Source organism: Mesoplodon mirus (genome assembly GCF_964341445.2).
Source record: "Mesoplodon mirus genome assembly, chromosome: 3".
Lineage (NCBI taxonomy): Eukaryota > Metazoa > Chordata > Mammalia > Artiodactyla > Ziphiidae > Mesoplodon > Mesoplodon mirus.
The window spans coordinates 92,683,989-92,710,766 of NC_138978.1; the positions used below are offsets into that span (position 1 = coordinate 92,683,989).

General features: G+C 34.7%; 1 protein-coding gene across 2 annotated transcripts in view; it reads right to left on the bottom strand.

Annotated features, from left to right (window-relative positions):
- DPYD (dihydropyrimidine dehydrogenase) overlaps positions 1–26,778 on the bottom strand; it is an 817,544-nt gene that overhangs the window by 442,948 nt on the left and 347,818 nt on the right. For both annotated transcript variants that reach the window (XM_082616443.1, XM_082616442.1), the window contains 3 exons: positions 24,773–24,880; positions 22,883–23,052; positions 7,278–7,488 (listed from right to left, as the gene is read on the bottom strand). In XM_082616443.1, coding sequence (XP_082472569.1) covers positions 7,278–7,488; positions 22,883–23,052; positions 24,773–24,880 — 489 coding nt within the window. The remainder of the gene's footprint in view (positions 1–7,277; positions 7,489–22,882; positions 23,053–24,772; positions 24,881–26,778) is intronic.

A 26,778-nucleotide genomic window follows, 5' to 3' on the forward strand; every position in this document is an offset into this window, starting at 1 on the left:
CTTTGAAACTATACTGTAAACATTTCTGTTTATAAAAATGCATGCAACAGGGATAATCTGACCAATTATGACACATTTTCAACTTGGTACTCCATTCCTTCCCCTTCCTCTTTATTTTTGGTAAGGCAGAAGAGGAATGATGAAAGCTGAAGGCCACAAAGAGTGGGCAATTGTTCAAAGAAAAGTTTGCTGAATCCTAAGTGCCATGAGTGGCTTCCGAAGGACGTACTTTATTGTTTGAAAAATGAAACATATTGGTTAAAAAAAAGGGGGTTATTAAAATGCCTCAGTGTTCCCACTTCCATTAGAGAAGTAGCATATAAGTAACATTTTAATAAGGAAAAAAAATCAAACATACTGATGCCATGTCTTTTCAAGCACAGGTAACTATTATTATTGGGCACTTGACTCATCTAGTGCTCAGTTTAAAACATCTTTTCTAGGTTTTTCCCAACACCTAAAATAATTGAGGAAAAAATGGGCCCATTTGAAAAATTTCTGAATATCTGCATTGTCACAGTCTCATGCACACCATTTCTTGCCTACCTAGAAATTTCTAGCTCTGGCTTAGACCAGAACAAGGCAAACTAACCCATGGCCTGCATGTTTTCTCAGGGTGGGAGGCAAGTGAATCAAACTACACTTGAAGCTAGTACTGGCAGAACCTTCTATTTACCCCATGAGGTTTTGAAATAATTTTCCGAGGGAACTGGTAAGCAATTTTAAAGCCTCTCCACCACCGTCCCCCTCCCCCCCAACCCCCCCCCCCAAAAAAAATCTCATTCCCTTATGGAACTAATTGCAACTAATGCTATGAAGGAAGTTGCTTTCTGAGGGTTTCCTTAAATCTTCAGAAAGAACTGGGCTTTGTGTTTCCTTGTCTCTAGTAAGATGAGCAGGAAGAAAATGTAGGCACTGGGTGAAGTGTATAAACTCCTTTCCTAGAAGAAAAGCCATGCACTCCCTGCTATGCCCGGAGAATTCAGTCACCTTGTGATTTGCTCTCCTGATCAGTGCTGTGCAGCATTATCCCGAGTCAGTTTTACACACCATTCATCCTATCTTTCCTTCCAAAAACAAAGGTTTTTAATCTTAGTTATCTCATACCACAATTTTCAAATGCTTAAGAGCTGAAACTTAGTATCTTCTAAAGTGTTTCTCTTTCCATTTTAAGATAAAAGTGAGCAAACAAACCAAAAATTTGGCCCAGTTTTACCATGTTTAAGAGGAAAAAACAAAGATAATAAAAATATCCTCTGCTCTTTATATACTTGATTTATGAAAACACAAAATGGAGTTTTCTAACTACTAAAAATTAGTTGAAAGAAAATTCCTCTCAGTGGTATGAAAATCATCAGAATTGATAATAAAACATTTTTAAAACATATGATACAGTTACAAGCTGTGTAATCTTTTTTCTGTAAATAAAAATAACCAAATATAGGAAACATCTCCTCATTGAAAAAATCATAAATTATAAGAGCATCTGCTTGACTTATTTTATAAAGACACGTGGACGAAGCCTGCAGGGCCCCAAATGAAGTCCTAATTTTCAAATGCTTTTATTCCTAGACAACATTCATAATGTCATAAGGGTGTAATATAACTCAATTTAATTATTAAAATATGATTTTGTTACACAAGCAAAATATCCAAAATGTAAGAGATGCTCACTAGGTGCTTTACATATATTATTAATTTATTTATTCTTAAAATAACTCTAGAAGGTAGATGCTATAATCTTCCCTCGTAAAAGATCAAGACCACAAGACCACGAAGTATGAAGAGACTAAGGGAGCCAGATTTCCAGCTGGGTAGCCTGGCTCCAGAGCCCCTGCTCTAAGCTGCTCTACCAGAGGGACTCTAATTAGTGTCCTATTTATTGGATTATAAAGAATGCAACAATTTATGCCAAAACAGGGGAAAAAATCAATAGCAATAGAAAAATAGAACTACTTGTCTAACATTTGTGCTTTCTAAGAAAAGTAAACCAAACTGACCCCACAACAGGAAAAAATAACAACTAGGTGTAATAAAATTAATATCTTAACATGAATCAAGTCAAGTCAAATGCACAAATATATATTGTGCATCTATTATGGGTACAATAATATGTTGGCCACTATTGGGACTACAACTTGCTATAAAGGTACAGTCTATGCCTTTTTGGGGTTTACAATCTAACTGGAAGATAAATTATAATAGGTTCTGGAAGATGAAAACACACAGTTCTTTTCAAAGTGGACACCTCAAAAGAATGAGAGGATGACGTGGTGTAGTGTATGAAAGAGGCACAGAGGTCATGGCACAGGCTAAAGTGCCTTCCTTCAGCTGTCTGAAAGCATAGTCAAAGACACATAAAACTGTGTCAACTAGATCTCCTAGGAATGTGAGGACAAGGCGACTGTTATCACCTCCATTGGAAAAATGAAACTGTGAGGTCAGTGAAAATGGTAATGCATTCTCCTTATCAATTCGAAACCAACAGTGAAGATATGCACGCTTTCACAACTGGCAGTTTGGTTCAAAGCAGAAAGAGAAGGGAATAAAATAAGGAAAAAGTCTCTTAAACTTGACATTGTCCAAATGAACAAAAAGAGAGAAAATTCAATTCCATAAACACTGCCATTGGTGTTTAATAGAAGAGGAAACTTCCTATATTATGAAATACATACTTTTAAAATAAATAAATAAATGATTTTAAATTTCCAGTGAAGGGCAATATTTGTGGAGTAGAAATGCCAGTTAAAGGTAGCTTGTGCTTAATTTACTGACAGCCTTTAATATCAGTCTTCAATACTAAAATCCAAATTTGAGGTGATTTGGAATCTTACATACTTAGAGAAAATGGATGAGAATTTTGAAAATGTGGAACCACTCTCAGTTTTTCATAGGAAAGATATTAAATAAGACTAAGACTTTATCACACCAATCAAATTAGAAGTTGGACACCAACTTTAGAATTTGGACCGTAGTTAATGAAGGATTCAATTAAATTGTGCTCATAATAAGCACACATATATTCCATGCACAGGGATGTGGAATACAGAGTCTTTTGTTCTTATTTCCCACTTACTACTACAATCCAAAAAAAAAGAGAAATAAAATAGCATTAAATAAAATAATGATGATTACTTGTAATTGTTACAAGCCTTAGGAACAATGAAATAATTAGCAACTGTAATCCAAGGATATTATACAAATTTGTTTTATAAATTTGACGTACTTATCTTTTCTTTAAGCTATTGAGGCACTTACTATTTTTCTGACATGAAATATTTATTACAGATATATTGGGTGCTCAATACTAAATAAAGTTATTTTATATTCTCCTTTGCAAAACACACAAATTAAGGGACTTGCAAAAGTGATGCAGTATATCAGAAAAAAATGAGATTAAAAATTTAATTTTCTGCAAATTCCCAACTTAGTTTACCTTTACAAATACCTATTATTGATATAATTGAGACACTACAATTTCATTTCACTACTATTTTCGTTTAAAATATTATTGTAATCAGACAATGCTGAGAGTATAAATTATCACTGTACTTTATGTACTCTGTCAAGTTTATTTCATTCCTTGAATTCTTCAGCATATATTTACATAATGCATTCACCAAGGACTTTCTAAATTAACCGCTTTGGAATCCACCCTATATTAGATACTGGGAGGAACAGTTCAACAGGGAACAGTGGAATGTAAAGTCAGGCACGTAGTATACATAAAATCATTTCCTTAAGTTCTCAAGTACTAAGGGGTAGGCACTTCATCCTATTGTGAAGGGTAAAATTGTTGAATTTAATGAAAAGTAAAACTGGAATTAGATATCTGAATCTGGGACACCATTTTTGGACTTCAGTGACAGGAGAACTATGGTATGATAGCGAACTTGAGAAGAAATCTGCCTTAAGGAAACCTGATGAGGTGATCCTTCCTTACTCTGGGCCTATCTCTCTAAATGTATTCTTAACTTGATAAAACAACTATTTGTTTGCAGGTCTGCCTCCAACACCAGTTTGTGCGGTTTTTAAGTATAAGGAATGCATCATTCATTTTTGTACTCTCCAGAATACAATTTGGTATCTGGCATTCTCTAGAAACTCACTAAATCATAGTTACATGCATGAGCATAAATATATGATGAAATGTCTTCTGAGACACAGAGAGTGGAGAAAGAGATTGCAGAGTCATTTTACACAGAAGTGCAATAGTGCCTACTGTAATCTAGCTATTACTTGGCACATAGAAATTGTTCATTAAATATTTCTTACAGGAATTAATGTGTGTATGAATAAATGAATGAATGAATGAATCAGTTCAGTGAAGGAATAAATATATTAAGAAGAGAAATAGGCAAAGTCTGAACTTTGGAAAGCTAGAGGAAGAAAAGCAGTCAGTGACAGTAGGAAAGGAATAAGTAAAAGAAAAAGCAAGAAAATGGAGTGTTGGACTTCTCTGGTGGCACAGTGGTTAAGAATCCGCCTGCCAATGCAGGGGACACGGGTTCGGAGCCCTGTTCCGCGAAGATCCCACATGCCGCGGAGCAATTAAGCCTGCGAGCCACAACCACCGAGCCTGTATGCTGCAACTACTGAAGTCCGTGCACCTAGAGCCTGTGCTCCGCAACAAGAGAAGCCACCGCAATGAGAAGCCCGAGCACCGCAATGAAGAGTAGCCCCCGCTCACCACAACTAGAGAAAGCCCACTTGCAGCAACAAAGACCCAACACAGCCAAAAAATAAATAAATAAAATACATAATTTTTTTTTAAAAAAGAAAATGGAGTGTCATAAACAATAATAATGTGTTACAGTTTCATTTCCAAAGCACTTTCCCATTATTTCATTTTAATTCTGACAACAGTCCTGAGAGGTAGGAAGAGTATATATTATTATCATTGTTTTCTTATAGAGGAAGAAAGCTGAGGCTCAGAAAGGTTAAGTGGCTCGGAAGAGAGTTTTTCACACAGAAAGAAATATTTAACACTGTCAAATGCAGAAAATAGAATATGGACTGAAAAGATGTCACTGAGTTTGGCATGAAGTTCACTGGAGCCTGTGCAAAGTGAGGTGGGGAAGGACGGAAGAAGAAGGGCAGAAAAGCAGGTTGATGTTTAAGGAAAGAGATTATACGTAAATATATTAAAATATATCATACCACATATGTAATAATCACAAAGGTACCACACATAAATCACATCACATGGGTATCAAGATGGGATAAAATTCAGGGTAGAAGAGGGAGACATGAATATCTTCTCTTCTTACCCAAATGGACAAATTGCTTCCTATAAACTGATTTTCACTATACCTGATACATGTGCACATGAAAGTTTTCTTTGAAATTATTATTTTAAGATTTTAAATACCATTTAGATAAGATCTTCTTGATCAACTTCTAACAAATAATGATTCTCTCTACTATTTTTTAAATGCTTTCCATTCAAAAAACAATATTGAATGTATTTAGAAAGCAGTAGAGACATGAATGCTATTTAATATTCCAACTCTTCCAGCTCCCTTCTAACTTGAAAGTAGCTCTTATTAATGTCCATATTGAAGGGCCCTCGTAAAGCAAGTAATTCTATTTGAGGAAAAATTTCCCAAGCAGTTTGTGTTTCAAGTCAGCAGGAGGGGGGAAGAAAGGAAAGTGAAGAACCATTTTTCCTTGATTTCTCTAATGTATAAGGGGTAACACATGTAGAGCACTGGAAGAAACAAATACAAGTAAATTTTGGGATAAAATACACAAATAAATTCTTAAATGATTTTGTCAAATAAGCACAAATAAATCAAATTCTCTTTTCTTCTATTTCATATTTTAAATACTAAGTTAAATCTTTCACACACACAGGAACATAAGCTTCGGAAAGCTGTTTTCTATGATCTTCTAAGTCACATCTACTTTAAGTTTGCTTAGGAAAAGATATATTTTTCTTAATATTAGAGTTGTCAGTTGTGGAACATAAATTTAGATGGTAAAATAAATTATTTTTTGATAGGCAAATAATCAACAGAATTGCAAGTTAAATATGATTCAACTTTTTACTCAATTTTTGGTCATATGCAGAGCAGTAAGAACAGTATGATTTTTTTAGATAATAGAATGCAATTTATACGTTGTTCTTTTTTTCCTTGCTGAACTCATCAACAAATAACAAACCACACTGTGACTATGTCTACATATCACATAAACATCTAGATGAAAAGTGACAAATTCAGGCCATCATCCAGCTATTCAAAAACATTTATCTTGATGACATTAAACATCTGGATGTTTCCAAATACCAAGATGTTTGATGTCCTGCAGATAAAATATCTTGATGAGTGGTTAAAATTTTCACTTATCTGTTGCAGAAATATGAACATTTGCAAGCATATATCTCTTTCTATTTCAGACACAAAATGTAATTTTAGCATGGATATAATAGGAGGTTATAGGAATCGTCAGGTTTAGATTTTTTTTTTTTGGTTACTGTTTTTCTTAATGAATCTCTGACCTAGAGAAACGTCTTTCTTTTATTTTCCTTTTAGTTAATAAAATAGTTAATTGTCATTTTGACAGCGTGTAGTAAAAGGTAAAAGATTTGCAAAATGAAGGCACGGGGAGGTACCTAAGCTTTATATACAGTGGCCCACAAAAACACTGTGTGTGGGGAAAACAACACAAAATAGTCTTAGTTGATTGACTTATTATTCATTTGGAATGCTATATAAAACATTTCCTTTTCTCATTATCTTTTTTTTAAGCATTTTGTTCTTTCTTAGCATGTCCACTTATGCCATTTAAATAAAATGACAGGAGTTCAAACTTCCTAATTTGATAATTTTGATGTTCTAGTGATGATTTGGCATGAAGATAGTAGTCAACATGAATTCTATTTTTGACTATTCATTAGATCCTAATTTTCTTGACTCATTGAAGACTGGCTCTTACAACATAACTGTCACATTTTCTTACTCTAGGTCTAATTGAAGAAAAAGCTATTCTTATAGAGGAAACAAGGCAAAAATTATTACAAAGTAGAACATGTATTTTGATTATAAGCTTAAAAGAAAGATTAATGTTCTTTTCAATTCCCACTACTTTAAAAATAATTCTCTATAAACATTAAATACCATTTCTACATCTTATAAATCAAGATTTCTTGCATTCCATACTAGAAGAAGGAAATGAATGTTCAAGTGAAAAACAATTCCCTGAAAGCTGGAAACCATTATGGCAGTAAAATAACAGACAATTGCATAGAACATTTCAGCTCCCGAGCACACTACCTTTAGGATCACTCAGAACTGAGCCAAAGGCACTGATGACCACATCGGCTTTCAGATGGACTATCTGATCTTCATCTTCATTCCATTTTCCAGTTTCATCTTGCTCTGTCCGAACAAACTGAACAGCAACAATTCTCCCGCCTTTTACTATAACCTTCCGTGGGGACAGGAAAGGCAAAAATTCACATTTTTCTTCCTTCGCAAGCTCCATCTAAAATGAAACAATAGAGAAAAACTTGAAAATGTTTCTTCTTTATTTAATATTTGATTTTTAATTCAATTATACATGTTGAAGCTTATAATGTTTAAATAAACATGAAGTTTTTTCTTTCACCAAAGCTGAGATTCAGTTATCAGCTATTCACATTTTATAAACCACTGACTCAGGAGAGTCTTAGACGGAAGTTGTCATGTGGAATTTTATAGATCATGGCATCACAAGATACTTCTCAAGTTTTAGGTTGTGCATGTCCTACGGTTGGTGATGTGTGAGGTTTCTCACTATAGTAGCCTGGTCTCCTTACGCTTTCATTTCTGTAGGTTAAGTTCTCTTTTTAATCCTGCATTATATGAAAATAAATTCTTATTATTATTACCAGACTGTATATATCTAAGCTGGAAAAAAGTCAATAAAGTGGGTGAGCCAGTCTCTGGAAGTAAGTGATTAGAATGGTAGGTAGGAAAATAGATTAGAGGAATTCTGTAGAACCAGGAAATAAATAAGATTTATTTTTACTTTTCGTGTAAAAATATGCATGAAAATTTCAGGACACAAGCATGCTCCTCTTGACAAGTTCCCAGTTATTCCACATATCTCACATAATTTATTGTGCCATAAAATTAGACAACCTAGTTTTTGTTTGTTTTCGTGCCCATAAAGGGACTTCTATTAAGACAGAATGTTGATATTTATTTATCCCACTTATGTTTTGGAGGAAATACAGGCATTTGTTAATGTGATCCTAAACAGTATGTTGAATAGTCTTTTTCAAAATATGTAAAAACATCCCACTAAAGAGGTTGAGAGGGTGCTGAGTCTTATTCTTTCCCTACCCCATGGAAGACAGGTAGATTCTCTGTTGACAAGTGAGGCTGAGAAAGTTGTGTGTGTAAGGCTTCAAACCAGGAATTATCTGAGCTACATCAAGATGAAAAAACTGAGACACAGAGTAACTTGCTCAATGTTCTGAAGCCATGGACCCATCTCTCAGCACTCTATCCATAACTAGTGGTTCCAAACTTTAAAGTGCATCAGAATCACCTTAGAGGGCTTGTTAAAACACTGCATAGGCCCATCCCCAAGGTTCCTCGTTCTATAGGACTGGATGAGCCCTGAGGATGTGCATTTCTAACAAATTCCTAGGTGATGCTTTGCTGCTGGTCCAGAAGTAACATTTTGTGAACTACTGTCATTTTAGATTATAGCTGTCTCTGAACTTAATAGATCTATACCATGTATTCTCCATGAGACTAATAGTGCCCAAAAGGGAGCAAAATTGATTCTTGGGGAAGAAAAATTCTTAGATAACATAAAGCATAGAGCCATAGCTTATAAACAGATATACAGAATATCTAGTATATTAAAATAACAGTGTGGGGGTAATTAGAAAAAAAATCTAAAATGACTCCTTCAAGGGATGATAATTTTTTTTTTAATTAGAGAAATGCAATATATTACCAAATATTGGCATGAAGCTATTTCAGTCTACATCTTATTTAGGATATTTTTTGAATACTGGTTTTAATGGCTTAAACATTGGACTACCTAAGCTATTATCACACAATATTTTACTTTGCATTATAAAATTAAGAGGTTAGCAATAGCAAAAGTACTACATAAGTGGGTAGTGTGGGTGTTAACTATACAGAACAGTGGATCTCAAACTGCTCATGGTTTACAAGGAAAATAGAAGTAAGTGGAACTGAATCAGTTTTGAAACCCACTTCCACTGCTTATTTGGGAAAGTTGCTGAATTTCTTTGACCTTCAAGTTCCTTATATATAAAAAGGGGATAAAAATACCTAACTAATTGGTATGTGGTATTTTTTAAGGCAATTCAGAAATGTAAAACACCTAAAGCAGAACTTAACATGTAGAAGGTGAAAATAAATGCAATTTATTTGTAGATGTCATTTTCTGAATTCACTTTTTCCCCAAATCATTCTTTTTTTTTTTTTTTTTTTTTTTTTTTTCGGTATGCGGGCCTCTTACTATTGTGGCCTCTCCCATTGCGGAGCACAGGCTCCGGATGCGCAGGCCCAGCGGCCACGGCTCACGGGCCCAGCCGCTCCGCGGCATGTGGGATCCTCCTGGACCGGGGCACGAACCTGTGTCTCCTGCATCGGCAGGCGGACTCTCAACCACTGTGCCACCAGGGAAGCCCCCCCAAATCATTCTTCAATCTATTTAGTACCACTTAGCAATAGGATTATGACTCCAATACAAAGGTAGCCCAAAAACAAAGGTAAAAAAAGGACAGGCCCAAGAAACTTGGACTACTCTTTAATTTTCTAAAAAATAAAAATGTGTGATGTCTGGAAAGCAAAATATTCCTTAAATACCTCAAATTACAAAATAAATAAAACATACCATGATATGTTTTCTGTATCACTTTTGTCCCATTTGCGTAATGCAGTGCCTTATAGCTCAATATAAACCAGTTATTGTGTTTCAAAAATGTCAAGTGATACTAAATTTTAATGATAATGCCAAACTTGACTGGATAACAATGCCAAATGTTTATGGTTTGAATAAATTAATACATGATGTGTATTTATAATAGTACTCCTCTCTGTGGAGGGCAGAAATATAACCCTGAACTTGGCTGTACACATATTGGGAGCATGTCTCAGGCTGATATAGGGTCTGCTTTGTCCCACTCTACTCTTCTTAACTATGAATACTTAGACAGTATATATTATTATATGTAGATAATCTCACATACTTTTTGCCATATTTGGCATTTAATTTAGAAACAAAAATTGAACACTGCAAACAAATCAAAAATTTAAGAATTTAAAATAAGCTTACCAATGATTTATGCTTGAACATGCTTTAGTAGTACTCTTACCATGGCTTTTGACTAAAACCTATAGTCTAAAACCTACGTAGAGTTATGAACATGAAGAAACCATATGTTAATGTATCCTTAGCTCATATCATAATTTTCCATATATGCCTGGGTTGATACCAAATATTTAGTATTCATGCCAGCTATCTGACAGTGCACGGAAGTCAGCAGGTATATACATTGGCCCCCAAAGAGACTATTCTAAAATTCTGCTTTTGAAACCTGCAATGTTATTTACTTTCTCAAGCATTTAAGATTAGACTATTGGGCAGCAGACACAAATCACACTCCTTCCTGCTATTTTACTATTAGGTACCTAGATTTTTCATTTTACATAAAAGAGAGGAAAAAACTTTTAAAGGAAAGATAGAAAGACATGATGAACATATGTAATTATTTGGAAAGTATTGATATTATATTGAAAAAAGAACTGAGATAATAAGATATATCTTAGTCAATAGGGGAATATTAGGAAAATGAGAATTGAAAGTAAGTGAAGCCATATGTTAAGTGAAATATCCTTTGCATTATTTGTGGACAACAGAGGAATTTACTTTCACTGTTTAAGAAATCTGTCTGACAAGACAAAAATAATAATAATACTTATATAGCAGCTACCCTTTAAGTGCTTTATACATAACTCATTGTAATTTTCACACAGGAGATATGACACCTATATATTAGTTATTTTTAAAGTATTTCTTCAAACCAAGTTTTTCTCCCTGTTGTGGCTCAAAAGGCCAATAACACCCTGGATATCATCATGATTTACAGATTTATCAACCGACCTCAGGCACTCTGCTGCTTGCTGGCCTCACAACCAACACTTTGTGGGAAGAAGTATTATTTCCTTCCTACAGAAGAGAAACTGAGGATCAGAGAAACCAAAGGTATATTAAGAGATGGCAAAGCTTAGCTAAAATCCTGATAGGGCTAGAACAAAATCCTGTGGTATTCAGTTTTATTCAAAGGCAGAAATTGTGGTATATTTGAAATAATGAGACTTTGTATGGTTCCAGTTGTTGACTCTCAAAACAAGGCGAATTAGAACAGGAAAGGATCTAACCAAAGGCAAATTAAAGGTAAGGAGTTGGCTGGATAAAGGCTGCCTTCAGTGGGAAAAGGAAATCCAAGCTTCCTAGTCTAAGTAAGTTTAGAGGTACTATATAATCATGAAATACAGGAAACAAGTGATGGACTTATGAACCCAATATTGTAAATTAGTTAATGGAGACTCCTTGAATCCAGAGGAAGGATAAGTTTAGAACAAAGAAGTACTACTTCATAAAGCAAATAGTAGAAACATAAAACATATTATCTCAAGATATAAAGGTGGAAAATTAAAATAGAATTTAAATACATTTATTTGTTAGACAGTAAACTTCAAAAAAAACTCTTTAAGTACAGAAAGAATATCTTACTAACTTTCTATCCCCAGTGTCCAGGAATGACATTCAAATATTTAACAAATGATGAGCACAAACAAATGAACATTCAGACAGATGCCTGGCAAATCAGGATATACTCCAGCTGATATGCCACATGGAAGGTTATCAAGTGAATTTCAGCCGTATCAATATCTATCAAAATAACTGGCACACAGTAGACACTGAATAACATTTTGTTTAGCAAAATGAATGACTAATATGAAAACCCAGAGGACATTCAAGCTAACAAAAGGGAAACCAATTAGTAGTATGTGGAGTCAACAGCTACTAAACATCCATCCCAAAGCAAGGAACACAGAGCATGCAAAAGACATGCTACCTGACCAGAGCATCCTATGCTGTGAGTTTGAAATCAGAAAGCAAATGGTACTTCTCCTCAGTTGTCAGTTACACTGCCATATGAAAGTGATGGACCAAAGTGACCAGTGGTCTAACCTCATGCAGTGGGTCTTAATATTTTATTGTTCAAATTAATCAGCCTTCTGTGCTAAGTAGTTCACAGATGTCAGTGTTAGTGGCTTTTAATACCTAATGTTTGTTAATGATCATTAATAATCAGCAGCTCAGAGTTTGGTATATGGACACTTCTGTTCACGGCACACATATTTATTTACTTGTTTGATGGAGCCTGTTCTCATGAGGAACAACTGGTACATCAAGCAAACATACAAATAAATATCTCTTGTCTTTTTCTCCACCAATAATTACACAAGGAAATAAAAGACAAAAGCATCTATAAGGTTCCATTTTTGAGGTTCAATAAATCAAATTGTTACTTTCTTTTCATACTGTATGAGGAAAGTGGAAAAAAAAACCACTTCTTGGCTTTGATTTTTACCACCATATTCAGGGAAAATATGTGGTTGATGCAGAGTGAAATAAAAATAGAGTGCTATAACATGCAATAATGATCATCATTTTAATGATTAACTTTATGTAATGTGATGATTTGGTCTGATTAATATTACAGGCATCATACTGTGGAAATTATGAAACAACTTAATTTACTATAATTAAAAGCATGATGTCAACTCATTTTTAGATTGCATATAGGCAAAGTAAGCATAGGTTATAAACCATAATTACCAGAATTCAAAACTAGCATACATTAAACTCTAGTTGCCAAAGTTTGAGAAACGATATGAAGAAACTATATTCTTTGTAAAGATTATCCTCTAATAGCTAGACATTTAACAAGTTATCAATTCTGTATGAACAGGAGGACCTCAGAGATGGTATTTCAAATCAAAATTGTCTGGTAGTCTGCTTTGGCCAGTGATAATCCTGGACAATATTATCTTTTATTTCATCGCTGTTAAATTTATTTATACTACATAATGAGTCCAATTAATTTGTAAATTTACCATACATTTATTAAGTACTTATTATGTACAAAAATGGTGTAGGTGCTGCAGTTAATAAAATAATTCCTACTTTCAAAAATCTCATAGGGGCTTCCCTGGTGGCGCAGTGGTTGAGAGTCCGCCTGCCGATGCAGGGGACACGGGTTCGTGCCCCGGTCCGGGAAGATCCCACATGCCGCGCAGCAGCTGGGCCCATGAGCCATGGCCGCTGAGCCTGCGCATCCGGAGCCTGTGCTCCGCAGCAGGAGAGGCCGCAACCGTGAGAGGCCCGCGTACCACACACACACAAAAAAAAAAATCTCATAGAGGCAGACAAATCTGCAATTATATCGTGTAATAACATATAAACACCTTCTGTTCTAATGACAGATAAAAGGGCATTTTACACAGCAGTTGCGCAGGTCAAGAAAGGTCAGCCTGGAAAAGATACAGCATAAACTAATCTTGAAGGATGAGTAGGAATTAGTTACTGAGAAATTCTGGTATGGAATAGATTAGCTTCCTTTGGTGAGGGAAGATGTAGGATGGTAAGAGTTAATCTCAAGAAAGAAAGGAAAGTGACCTGGTTAAATCCCCTTGTAAACATGCTAATGGAAAACAAACTATCAACCAGCATTTGCAAGTGGGAGAGCCCTTATCTGTGTAAAGCTTTTGGCAAGATATACCTGCTAGTCTAGGATTGCTATGGTAAACAAAACCAGGGAAATATGGACTTATACAGCAAGGCTCTCTCTAAAGAGTCAAATAACCTATGTAACTATCTGAGTATAAACTGGAGATGTTTTATAGTTAAAACAGCTTCTTTTTGTGTAAGTGATGGAGCTACAAATGTTACTTAGAGACCCTACATTATTCTGGATAAAAGCACATCCTGATGCAGCAGGATGGGACCTGGAGAACTGTACTAGCAGTCTTGCACCTCTTCTTGTTTACCCCACACTTCATGTTTACTTATATCCTTGAAATTATTTATAAAGCTCGATGCAAGTTATATCTCTAATTCATGTGAGTTTGATTTCACAATCCAATCTTCTGGTTATTTTGGTTACCAAGGAGACGAAGGAAGATAAAGAGTCAGTAAGCTCTGACGATCCACTCTTGATCTCATCTTTAATTTACTAAATACTTCCTAATGTATTTTGTACTCTTTGGTTTATACAGACTCACAGTCTGTGGTGGAATGCAGAGCAATTTTGATATGCTTACCACTCTCTGGAATCTACAAGCTAATTCTGCAATTATTATTTTCTTGGGTGAAAAAGTTTGCTGAAACCGCAAGTTGAGTTTCCTTCTTTTAGTACCTCCTATGGTGTTACAAGCATTTGGCTTCTTTTAATTTTAAGCTTTTAAAATTGAAGAATCTTGAACAGAAGGAAACATTTCTTCACATGAGAGTTGTACTACACATTTGATATAGTTGCTCCTTAACTATTTTGTGTCATGATTGAGCTGCAAAAACCAGAAATGCAATGCACACATAATTTATAGGCTTAAAATGCCTTTGCACAGGTATCATAAAATACATCTTTTCTAACAAGAAGAGGGCATTTTTAAACATTACTCATTTATGATTGACAACATTTTCTTAAATCTGACTAGCTCTTATTGTTCCTCATCTTATATTTTGCTACAGTCAAGCATTCCTGGCTATTGTTGGAGTATCTCACAAAATTACCTTCTGCATAACTTTGGTGCCTTTGCAGTATCTTCTTCCATCTTGAAATGCCTCTTCATATAAATTCTGTACAAATCAGGATCCTCTGTTTTATGCAACCCGCTAATCCTCTCTGATTCTACAACTTTTTATTCATTTTTCCTTTGGTTTCATACATTGATTGGTTGAATTTCTTTTTTTCCTTTTTTTTAAAAAAAAAATTCTCAGCTATTTTTTAAGAGACTGAAGCCCAGGAACAATTAACATTTTTCAATCTACTTTTAATACTAGGTTGATATTGTAATATAATACATTAAAAAATTTAAATTAAAATATAAATAATTAAAAATAACTACTTATTTAAAAGCTATCGGAAGTAATTTTGAGGTATATGTATATATATAAATATAAATTATATATTTTGAATATTTCATATCCATTTAAAGTCTTCCTATAAGGTTTTCAATGTCCCTAAAATATTTTATTCAACGTGCTTCATTGATCTGTTGTCTTGGATCAAGCACTATTCTATACTTTCAGTCAGACCCAAGTTGAATGAGCCAATCCATTTGAAGGAGACTGCACTTTAATTTGTGGGATGAGTATAAAGTAATAACTACCCTATGCGGTAAGTGCTCTAATATAGGAAGCATAAAGAGCTATAAGGTCTCACAGGAGGGAGAGGCTAATTAGAATGGGATTAAGGAAGGCTTCAAAGAGAAAATGACATTTAGAGCAGACCTTGAAGGATGAGCTCACCTCTTAAGAGAAAAAAAAAAATCACTCTAAAAAGAATGACAATTTTTTTTGGTTTTTGCATTAATCCATGCATGGTTTTCATTTATTTGTATCTTTTAAATTGTGTGCATGTCGAACATGTGTTTAAAAAATTATACAAATTAATTTTTAACATTTTCTATTTATATAAAAGAAAAGAAGATATTGGAAAGCTGAGATGAATATTATTAATGGGAGAAGCGCTTCTAAATTTCACATAAAAGTTAATAGAGTAATAGCAACATAAAGTTTAATAGAGTAATAACAAAATATCATTATTTAATAAGGTTTGATAGTGGCTTGATACCAGTTTAAAATGTTCACTGTTAATGGATCTGTGTGTATATATGTGTATATATATATTTTTCATATATATAGTATATATATATACATTGGAAAGTTGGTAAAAAAAGGTACATAGTTTTTAGCTCTACAGATATTCCTAAGTCAACACAATGCAGCCACCCCCTTGGGTTTTTTGAAAATAATTAAGCTTTTAGAATATATAATCTTGAATGCCCACAGGATTTGTTGGCTCCTGGCCTATTTACAGTCCTTTTTTTTCCACTCACCATCTGAATTATCACATGTAGTGCAGAATTCTGACAACCACACCTGTCAGCTTCTTTGATATCCATGTCTTGAGTGCAGCAGAGTTTACCTCACCAACTGAGGAAACATTAATTGCAACTCGTTTCAAGTGTAATATTTTTAGATATTGCTAATATTTTCAGTACAGAGTTGCTCTCATTCCATGAAGAGAGAAAGTATTCCTGTCCAGATTCCATATCATTCACAGATCTTTCTCTAAATGTTCAAAATACAGAACTTGGGGAAATAGAAGAAACTCTGAGAAGCATCGTTATAACACTGATTTTACAGATGGGCACATCAGACTAGAATATATAACCTAGAACCAAGTACTTCAACTTTTAGTTAATTCCTTTTTGACTGTTCCATTCTACCTCTCATACTACACTGAAATTTCAGGCTTTTCAAAATGTAAACACATACAGATCCTTGGAATGTCATTCCCACATCATCATAAATTATTAAAGGCATACTTAATATCTTAGTACCAAGGGAGTCATTAACTACCATTAATTAACTTTGTGTTCCTGGGGACAATTGTGTGTATGTGTTTGTTTGCAGGTACCTTCATATCTCCAACCATGCTAACAGGTCTTTGATTACCTTCCATGGAGAAAGTCAACTGAAATGATGTGCAGGTGACAAATATTGAAGAGCTGCTATAAGCATCACCCTTACTAAGTAAAATTAAATTTGCCAGCTTATAAAGTTTATTTTCTAAAAATAGTGTCACGGTCATATCTCTCATAACTAAAAAACTAGAAAACGTTAGCTACTGGTAGGAAAATGCATGTTTAGCTAGCCATAGTTAGATGATGAAAGTATCTACGGATGTAGCTTTAACATGATCATTTGATATTAAAAATATCTGAGGGGAGACCTATGGATCATGCCACATGAATGATCTATTATGGGGCATGCTGTGTGGTACCAGAAGGATTCAATTAAAAGGTACATTTTTTCACACTAAGATGTGTTATTTCAGAGTTTTAGTAACAGTTGAAGAAATTTTTGACTAACAGACCAGGCAATCTGGTTCTGTTATTTTATCATTAAAAATAATAAAGTAGCATTATCAAAATAGTTGACCTTCTGAATAGCTAAAATACATAGAAACAGGCATTATCAAAGTTAAATCAGTTACCATTCTGGCAAATAAATAGGGGGGAAGCCAAGGGGTGCTAGGGAGTAAAATAGAGAGCCCATTTAAAATATAGCAGAATTGGGCTTCCCTGGTGGCGCAGTGGTTGAGAGTCCGCCTGCCGATGCAGGGGACACGGGTTCGTGCCCCGGTCTGGGAAGATCCCACATGCCGCGGAGTGGCTGGGCCTGTGAGCCATGGCTGCTGAGCCTGCACGTCTGGAGCCTGTGCTCCGCAACGGAAGAGGCCACAACAGTGAGAGGCCCGCGTACTGAAAAAAAAAAAAAAAAAAAAAAAAAAAAAAAAATATATATATATATATATATATATATATATATATCAGAATTAAAGACCTGTCATGTTTTGCTGCCATTGGGAAACTGACTATGTGAACAATAGATTCTTGGTATGTTCTCTGTGTTTGGGACTACGCTATTAAAATAATTCTGTACCACATTCTTCTCAGTAATAATTAATAAGAACTACAAAGTCCTTCCCTAACCTTATCCTTTAAATTTATCAACTCAAGAGGGTCTGTTGAGTCCTGACCTTCATGCCTCCTTCTAGGGATTCCCAACTGCCTAAAGCATTCTTGCAGTTCTATCTGATCTGTCAACAACTTTTAATACCAGCGTTTTTGGGGATTCTGTTATCCTGTGAAATTTAATCTCACCTATTTAAGCTTGCAGAAAGTTCTGGAGGGAATTATTAACAGATTTTCCCTCATCTTCTTAGAGGACAGTGCTGAATGATTGGCTGGTTTCCCTAAGGACCCATGGCTGAGCAGTGCTAGTTTGTCAGTAGCATCCTATTTAGCATGTGTGTGAGGCCACAACGGAGACTGAAAGACATTTGGAATCAGAATTACATCAATATGCTGATGATGCCTCCATATCTTCATTTCATCAAACCTTATATCCGGTAGCATTAATGCTTTCTTAACTAAGATGGAAAGTGCCCTCAAACAGCACACTGCTTATGGCTCTAATTAGATAGCTGGAAACTACACTGATGATACACTAGAGCAGTGGATCAGCAGCCTCAGAATCACCAGTGAACTTGTTAAAAATGCAAATTCTCAGGCCCATCCCACAGCTACTAGATCAGAAATTTGGGACTAGGGCCCAGCAAGCTGTGTTGAACAAGCCCTCCAGGTGATTTTGATGCACACTGAAGTAAGAAAACCTCTGCATTAGAGAAATGGGATGTGCTTGTCACTGCAGAATCTATTAGTAGTGCCTCCTAACTTAGTAGATGAAAACATTTCTGGATCTAATTATATGGTTCTTTGTTACTAACCATGTAACAATTCCTTGTTAAGTCTAACTGGCCTATGTAATAATTCATATTTGCCACTAAATGATGGGAAAACTTTATATTGTCCTGTATTTCCCTCCTGCTTCAAAAATCATTTGAGAATTAGACCACAGCTTTGGATATATACATGCTGACATGCCTGACAGTGAGGCCTTTTACCAACAGACAAATTATGTTATTTCCAAATTCCATCAAAGAGCCAAAGCCCAATAAACAATATACATATTTGAGAAAAACTCTAAATATCAATCTTCATTGACTTCAAAGAAACCAGTGTGACTGCAGTTTGTGTGTACTGGGGGTAGAAAGCATAGGAGGAATAGAAGAAATACAAAGAAATTGGGTTTGATATTAAATTCTTCATATAGGTTGAAAATTTGTCTGAGAACATTCTTTCAAAACCTGTATCTTGAAGTAGATGATATTGACTGACCAGTTTCATAAGTGTTAGCACTACCATGTCTTGGGCCTCTTTGATGTATACCAAATCAAGTAATTACATTTAACTAAGTAGGAAACGATGAGCCTTTTTAATGCTAGAAGCCCTGGATGCTTATTCTCTCCAGAAAACGTTCATTCCACAATTATTTGTTGAACACTTTTTATGTGGCATTCATTGTGCTAGGCAGGGGAAGAAAAAAGTGATGATCATGGCACTGTTCTCATAGAGCTAACAGCTCAGTAGTTTTAAGACCATGTAAACATTTTAGTTTCTTGTAAGCTAATAATAAACATCCAAACATTTGTTCTTCTAGTTTTAATTAAGCCCCAGATCCGCTTGAGTTCTACTAAGTTCAACTGCAGGCATACGACAAGTTATCCCACCAACCCATTGCTTCCTCCCAATACCTTGGGAGTTCATCCCACCAAGCTTTGGCCTTCTGACTGAGCCATGCCTGGACTCTGATCCTTTCCTTCCTATAATCCAGCCGCTTTAACAATTAGCCCCTGAATAGCCTCCCTGCTTCTGACCCAATCCCCCTTAGTCGTCAATTATCAGTAGAGCAGTCCTTTTAAAATTTAACTCAGATCTTGATGTTTGTCTGCTCAAAACAGTTCAGTTGTTTCTTCTTTCACTCAGTAAAAACTAAAGACCTTAGAACACTTATAAGACCTCACCACATACTGCCACATACTATCCTCGCATACTCTGTTCCAGTTATGCTGACTTTTTTTTTTTTCTATTCCTAGAAGTCCAAGAACCTTCCTCAGTCAAGGGTGAATGCATTTACCTTGACATGGAACCTTTTTCTCCCAAATGTCTACATTTCCTCAATGTTTTCATCTCTATCCCCAAAGTCATCATATTAGAGAGGCATTCCTGGGCCACCCCATTTAAAATGGCAAGTCCTGGGCTTCCCTGGTGGCGCAGTGGTTGAGAGTCCGCCTGCTGATGCAGGGAACATGGGCTCGTGCCCCGGTCCGGGAAGATCCCACATGCCACGGAGTGGCTGGGCCCGTGAGCCATGGCCACTGAGCCTGCGCATCCGGAGCCTGTGCTCCGCAACGGGAGAGGCCACAGCAGTGAGAGGCCCATGTACCGCAAAAAAATAAATAAATAAAATAAAATGGCAACTCCTGTCTCCTCTTCCACCACACCCTCTCCCCAAATTCACGCTTTGCTTACTACTATTTTAACTATTTTCTCCATTGCATTAACCACTGTTCAACATACATTTATGTGACAATTTATTTGTTTGGTTGAGTGTCTTTCCTTACGAGGTATGAGCTCCATGAGGGCAAGAATTTCTATCTGATGTGTTCACTGCTGTATTCCAATTGCCTAAAGCAGTGCTTGATGCACAGTGGATGCTCAATAAATGTAGGTTGATTAAACAAACAAAAAAACAAACAAGCAAACAAAACTTCTACTTCTACTTTCTCAAGTAATTAATTATCTGGTCTCGTTTTGTGTGTCTATGTGTGTTCTACTTATGCAGAAGAAATAGCCACTACTCATTTCTAGTGACCCTTGCCAATGGAAGATGACTATAATATAAAGCATGAAGTAAACTGACATTGCCATTCAGGGGTGTCTTCCCTTCCAACTTTCAAGATGTAGCCTTTCATAATGAAAACTTCTCTAACTTTAGATTTAGAAAAATAAGATTTAAAATATTTAGTTCAAAACATATTGCTCAAACACTTATTCTTTGCTGAGGTCCTATGCTATGCATGAGGATACAAAGATGAATCAAATTAGCTTCTGTCTTTTTTTATCTTAGGCAAGTCACTTTACTCCAGTACGGCTGTTTTCCTTTTATTTGTACCATGATAAGATTGCACTAATTGATGCCTAAAATGGTGCTCCAGAGAGGGTGTGGAGAAAAGGGAACCTTCTTGCACTGTTGGTGGGAATGTAAATTGATAAAGCCACTATGGAGAACAGTATGGAGATTCCTTAAAAAACTAAAAATAGAAACACCATACAACCCAGCAATCCCACTACTGGGCATATACACTGAGAAAACCATAATTCAGAAAGAGTCATGTACCAAAATGTTTCTTGCAGCTCTATTTACAATAGCCAGGACATGGAAGCAACCTAAGTGTCCATCAACAGATGAATGGATAAAGAAGATGTGGCACATATATACAATGGAATATTACTCAGTCATAAAAAGGAATGAAACTGAGTTATTTGTAGTGAGGTGGATGGACCTAGAGACTGTCATACAGAGTGAAGTAAGTCAGAAAGAGAAAAACAGATACTGTATGCTAACACATATATATGGAATCTAAAAAAAAAAAAAAAGAAAGAAAATGGTCAGAAGAACCTAGGGGCAAGAAGGGAATAAAGACACAGACCTACTAGAGCATGGACTTGAGGACATGGGGAGGGGGAAGGGTAAGCTGGGACAAAGTGAGAGAGTGGCATGGACATACATACACTAACAAATGTAAAATAGATAGCTAGTGGGAAGCAGCCACATAGCACATGGTGATCACCTTGGTGCCTTGTGACCACCTAGAGGGGTGGGATAGGGAGGGTGGAAGGGAGGGAGATGCAAGAGGGAAGAGATATGGGGACATATGTATATGTATAGCTGATTCACTTTGTTATAAAGCAGAAACTAACACACCATTGTAAAACAATTATACTCCAATAAAGATGTTTTAAAAAAATAAATTACATAAATAAATAAATAAATAAATAATAAGTAAAATAAAATGGTGCTCCAGAAAAAATTCCTATGATTACAAGACTATCTCCACCTTGGATTTTGGAAAAGTCTGAAAGGATAGTGTGGATGGAGAAAATCCTGGAGAATAAAGTTGACATTTTTAACTCAGTCATGAACCAGTGGTGACTCTGATATTTTAGTGAGATTAATCTGTAATGTGGTTAGTCTATATGTGACAAATTACCTATTGACTACAGTTATAATTCTTTCCTAGAATAGAGACTCCAAACATGTTCAGGCATTCTAAAGCAAATCAAATTCATAATACTGATTTGGATAAAATGAGTAATTTATCTTTCTATAAATACATTTGGTTCTTGTTCTCAGAACCAATACCTTTTATAAGGCATTATCTTCCTTAACGTTAAAATCTGAGAAGTCTGTGGTACATGTATCCAGCTGATGTTTCATCTAAGATTAGTCACCAGTCACCTGTTAGAATGAAATGATTTTAAATGTCATTTTTAGTAAGTTAACTAATTATTAACTCTAAATAATGCTTACATTAGAGCTCTTTTAAGAAATAAATGGAAATCTCTTTGTTCTACTGCCTTCATAGAAGAATGAATTAACTATAAATATTATCTATATCTATATCTATATCTATATCTATAGATATAGATATCTTTGAATGCAGCTTGTAAATTTGACTTATGGAAAATTCCAAATGTCTCTAATTAACACATTCTCCTAATTAATATCCATATATTTTGTGAAGAGTATCTAGTATTTGGATATGTAAGACTTAGCACATTCCACTGTTACTAGTTAAATACAGTACCTTTCAAAGATATTAACCCTGAGAATAAGAAGCACTTGTGTATTGACAAAGATAAACTTCTCATTGTATCCAAATCAGTATTATAAAATAATTTTCTTTTACTTTGAATGTCTGTACTAGAAAAAGCAACTATGGGCAACCCAGAAATTTTTAAATGTGCATCTCACAATCTGAATAACATTCTAATGATTTAAACTAGGAGACTGCACATTAACAGCTACATCTTCTAAAATTTGTTGCATGACAACTCCATATTTTCTGATGGTTCCATTTTACCTCCTCAGGGACAGCTCTTATATGAACAAAGCCTTTTCTGAAGACGATGAACACTCGGCGGGCTCCACAACGTAAAGCAGATGTTGCACAGTCGAAAGCTGTGTCTCCAGCTCCGAGTACAATCACGGCTCCCCGTATCGATGGCAATGGAGAGTGACAGGCACACATTCCTGAATGATGAAAGGAAAACCCCATTTTCAAGTAGAGAAACCATTTCTGCATGACAGCTCAAAAGATACTTGTACTCAAAGCAGTGTAAAATTGCATCTTGCAGTTTTCGAGGATGGAGTGTCACTATCAAATTATTCTGCTTCATTGAAAGACAGTTTTATTCCCACTTTAAAAATATGCTCATACATGTAATTTCATAGTCAATACCTTTAACTTCTTTTTTTCCTTCTAGAAGGATAGATATAACACATTTTGAAGAGTGTGGGTCATAATAAACTGGAATCAATCAATTTAAACTCTCTGTCAAAGTTGTGATATGTATTTTTAACTTATTGTCATTAAATTTGTTTTTTAGAAGAAAAAAGTGATCCTTGTGATCTGAGTTAATAATTTGTAGTATTTCATTAAAACCTTTTATTTAGAAATCATCTTATAAGATTTCTAACATATAGCCCTGCTGTAGAGTATATTTAGTAAGTTTTGAAAATTAACATGCTGAATATGTTCCCTTTATGTAACTGAAGAATTTCTGAGAACTATTTTCTTGAAATAGTTAAAATAAAACTTTCTCCCTTTTACTGCTTTTTTCCTGATTTTGTTTGTAAAACTGAGCAATAAAAGAAATATGACTCTCCAAGTGAACATTTCTCAACAGCATTTATATGAATATTTGATGTCCATATGAAGATTCTTTAAAAAGTAAAATGCAGGTGTTCGCTATGTATTAGGTAACACTGTATTATTGGATTAAATAAAACTGTTGACAAGATAAATTGCTATAATTTTTGAAATGGCACCACAGATAGCATAATCATTTTGCTTGAAAGAGTTTGTATTTGGGATTACATAATTAGCCTTTTGTAATTCTCAAATACATGCTATGTGTGCAGTGATCTTCCCTAGCAAGCATCGTGTTCTCTTGGAAGGAAGAGGACGAAGATGGTAAACAACTTCAGCTGTAAAGTTCTACAGATTGATCTAAGAGAGAAAGTTTCTTATCTTTTTCAATTTTAGGAGAATAAATGTAGATTCTTATCTTTTCCATATGTAATTGATGTTAGAATATCTGAAGTTCAGAATTCTTTAAAAATATATATTTAAAGGAGTTTGACAATCGGGTTTTAGGGAATATATTATAGCTTCTTTAACACTAAGATGATGACTCTAGCCCAGTCAAAGCAGAGGACGGGCATAGCTTCCAGTTGTTCTTCCTTTGGTGTGTGAAGTGATTTCACACAGAGACTAGGTATTAGGGTATCCATCAAAGTGTTTTGTTTTAATTTCATAAAACTGTGGTTCAAGAAGAGACTGAATCTTTCAGCTGGTGTGGATACAAATCATGGAAGACATGATCAGTTGTCCTATTTTAAACAACAAAAAAAAACAGTTCCCAAAGTGAAGTTCCTGACTTTTCTTTTAAGAACATCTTCTGATGTTTGTTAAGGACACTCTTATTTTGAAGCAACTTTTCATAATGCAGTTTAGACCTGCATAAACACAGTGAAAAATCCTTATGATGATGTTTGATTGGGAGGATGGACAAATAGATGATTCTGGCCAACAGTAATGTCAGAATTTTTTTTTTTTTCATTTTACACTGGTGTTATAAAGGATGAATTGGAGATCTGGACAATTTCCTACTGAGCCTGGACTTAATATACATTCATAATACACATAACAACATAGGTAACATTAGGAACAGAAGACAATATGTGATACCTGCTTTACTGCTTTTGGCTACAAGTGGCAGAAAGTCTTTGGATGTATAAAACCCCTGGTCCTGTGTCAGGCCTTGGAAGATGTGATCCTTTTTGGGTTCTGGCAAACCTAAGTAAAAAAATTTATAAAATATCATTAGCAGGTCAGAATTACTTTTCCTACTGACTATTAGAAAGAAAGTAGAAAGCTGTAATCATTAAGATAATGTGGTTCTTAGAGGAAAAAAATCTATAAGCAAATTAACATAAAAGAATGTACATAACACAATGTAACAGACCTCAGAGTATACCTTTAATACATAACTAAGAATACATCATAAATCACACATTCATGTGCACATGTACATGTACAGAAACATGTATACTCACATATAGTGTTAAGGGGAAAATCCGGTTATATTCTTTCCTCATGTCATAAATAAAAATAAATTTCTGGTGTATTAAATATAAAAAATTCATCACAAAACCTAAAAGAAAATATTTAGTTTTATCTAGTTCCTGAATATGGAAGGTCTTTCTAAGGGGAGGGGAGAAAGACTAAAAAATTTTGAAGGAAAAAAAAAGTATTTTACCACAAAAATTCAGCTAGTTTTACACTTCAGAAATATTATAAACAAATTAAATGCCAAGTGATTAGCTAGAAGAATATTTTAACAAATAAAATGTCTTTTCTATATAAAGACATTTCTCAGTTTTAATGAGGAACATATTAACTTTTCAATAGAAGCATAAACAAAAGGTAACAAAAATTGGGATAACAAAAAATATAAATAGCTTATTAGCACCAAAAATCTTAAATCCCCTAGTAATTTAAGAACTGTAAGTTAAAACAATGAGATATTGATTTCTCCTCTATTAAAAAGTAAAGGGTTTAAGAGAATTACACTATATGGCAAGGTTAAAGATGTGATTTGTTATGCTCTTTTGGTAGAAACTGGTGCCTAATTCTAAAAAAACAGTTTTGAATCTATCATAAGAAAATACTAAGACATGCAAATAAAGGTTTGATGTACAAAAATGGTCAGTGCAAAAAAAAAGATAAAAGAGAGAGAGAAAGGGTGGGAGAATATCAAAATGCCAACAGAATGAATAATCCAGTTTTACTTTAAGAGATGAAAAACATGACAGAACAAAATGCAGCCATTAAAATAAACATTTGAAAAATGTGGTAACAGACTGTAGTGAAAATACAGTATTAAACTAGCAGGACATAAAACACTGTATAGTATGATTTAAGTTTTATAAAAATATATAAACTATATAATCTGAACAGTAATCATTTCTGGTGGTGGGATTGTGGATATTCTGGGTTTTTAAAAATTATTTCCTTATTTTCCAAATGTTCTATAACATGCATGTATCAACTAGTTAGGAAATAATTGCCAACATTTTGAAAAGAATATGAATAGCTGGTTAAAATGCTTTCAAACTACAAATGAAGTAAATCTGATAGCTTTCACCCCATTAGAGGAAAGCTTTTCATCTCAATTCCAAAAGGGGGAAATTTATAGTTTAATGTTATTTACTATCCAAATCTCAGTCTACCAATAGGCCATTCCAGAGAAATAGGAGTTTATTTCATAGTTAAATGAAAGCCAATGGTAGCTGCTGGTAGACACACTGAGTAAAAAGCATGGCCCAGGAGATGAGTTTTGTTGTGTGCAATAAGGTTGATACTGTATCTGACCTGAAAACTGAAGGTGCTGGTGGATTGAGTGCATAACCAGCAATAAACCACTGCTGTCCCTTCAAATTAAATCAAACATTTTTCTTTCCTGTCTAGCACCTCTTTCATTTACTGCCCCCCAAAAGATTTGCCCTTTGTTTTTAGGTTATTTGAAGACCATTTTTAAAAATTATTTTAATTATCTAAGAAAGTTAGGCAAGTCATTTGACTGGTCTTTGCTCTGGCTTCTCTATAAACAAAACGGGGATAATTTTATTTCTTCATTTTCTGACACAGAGGAATATCCCTTAGTCTATTTGTAACATGGAAACTATTACATA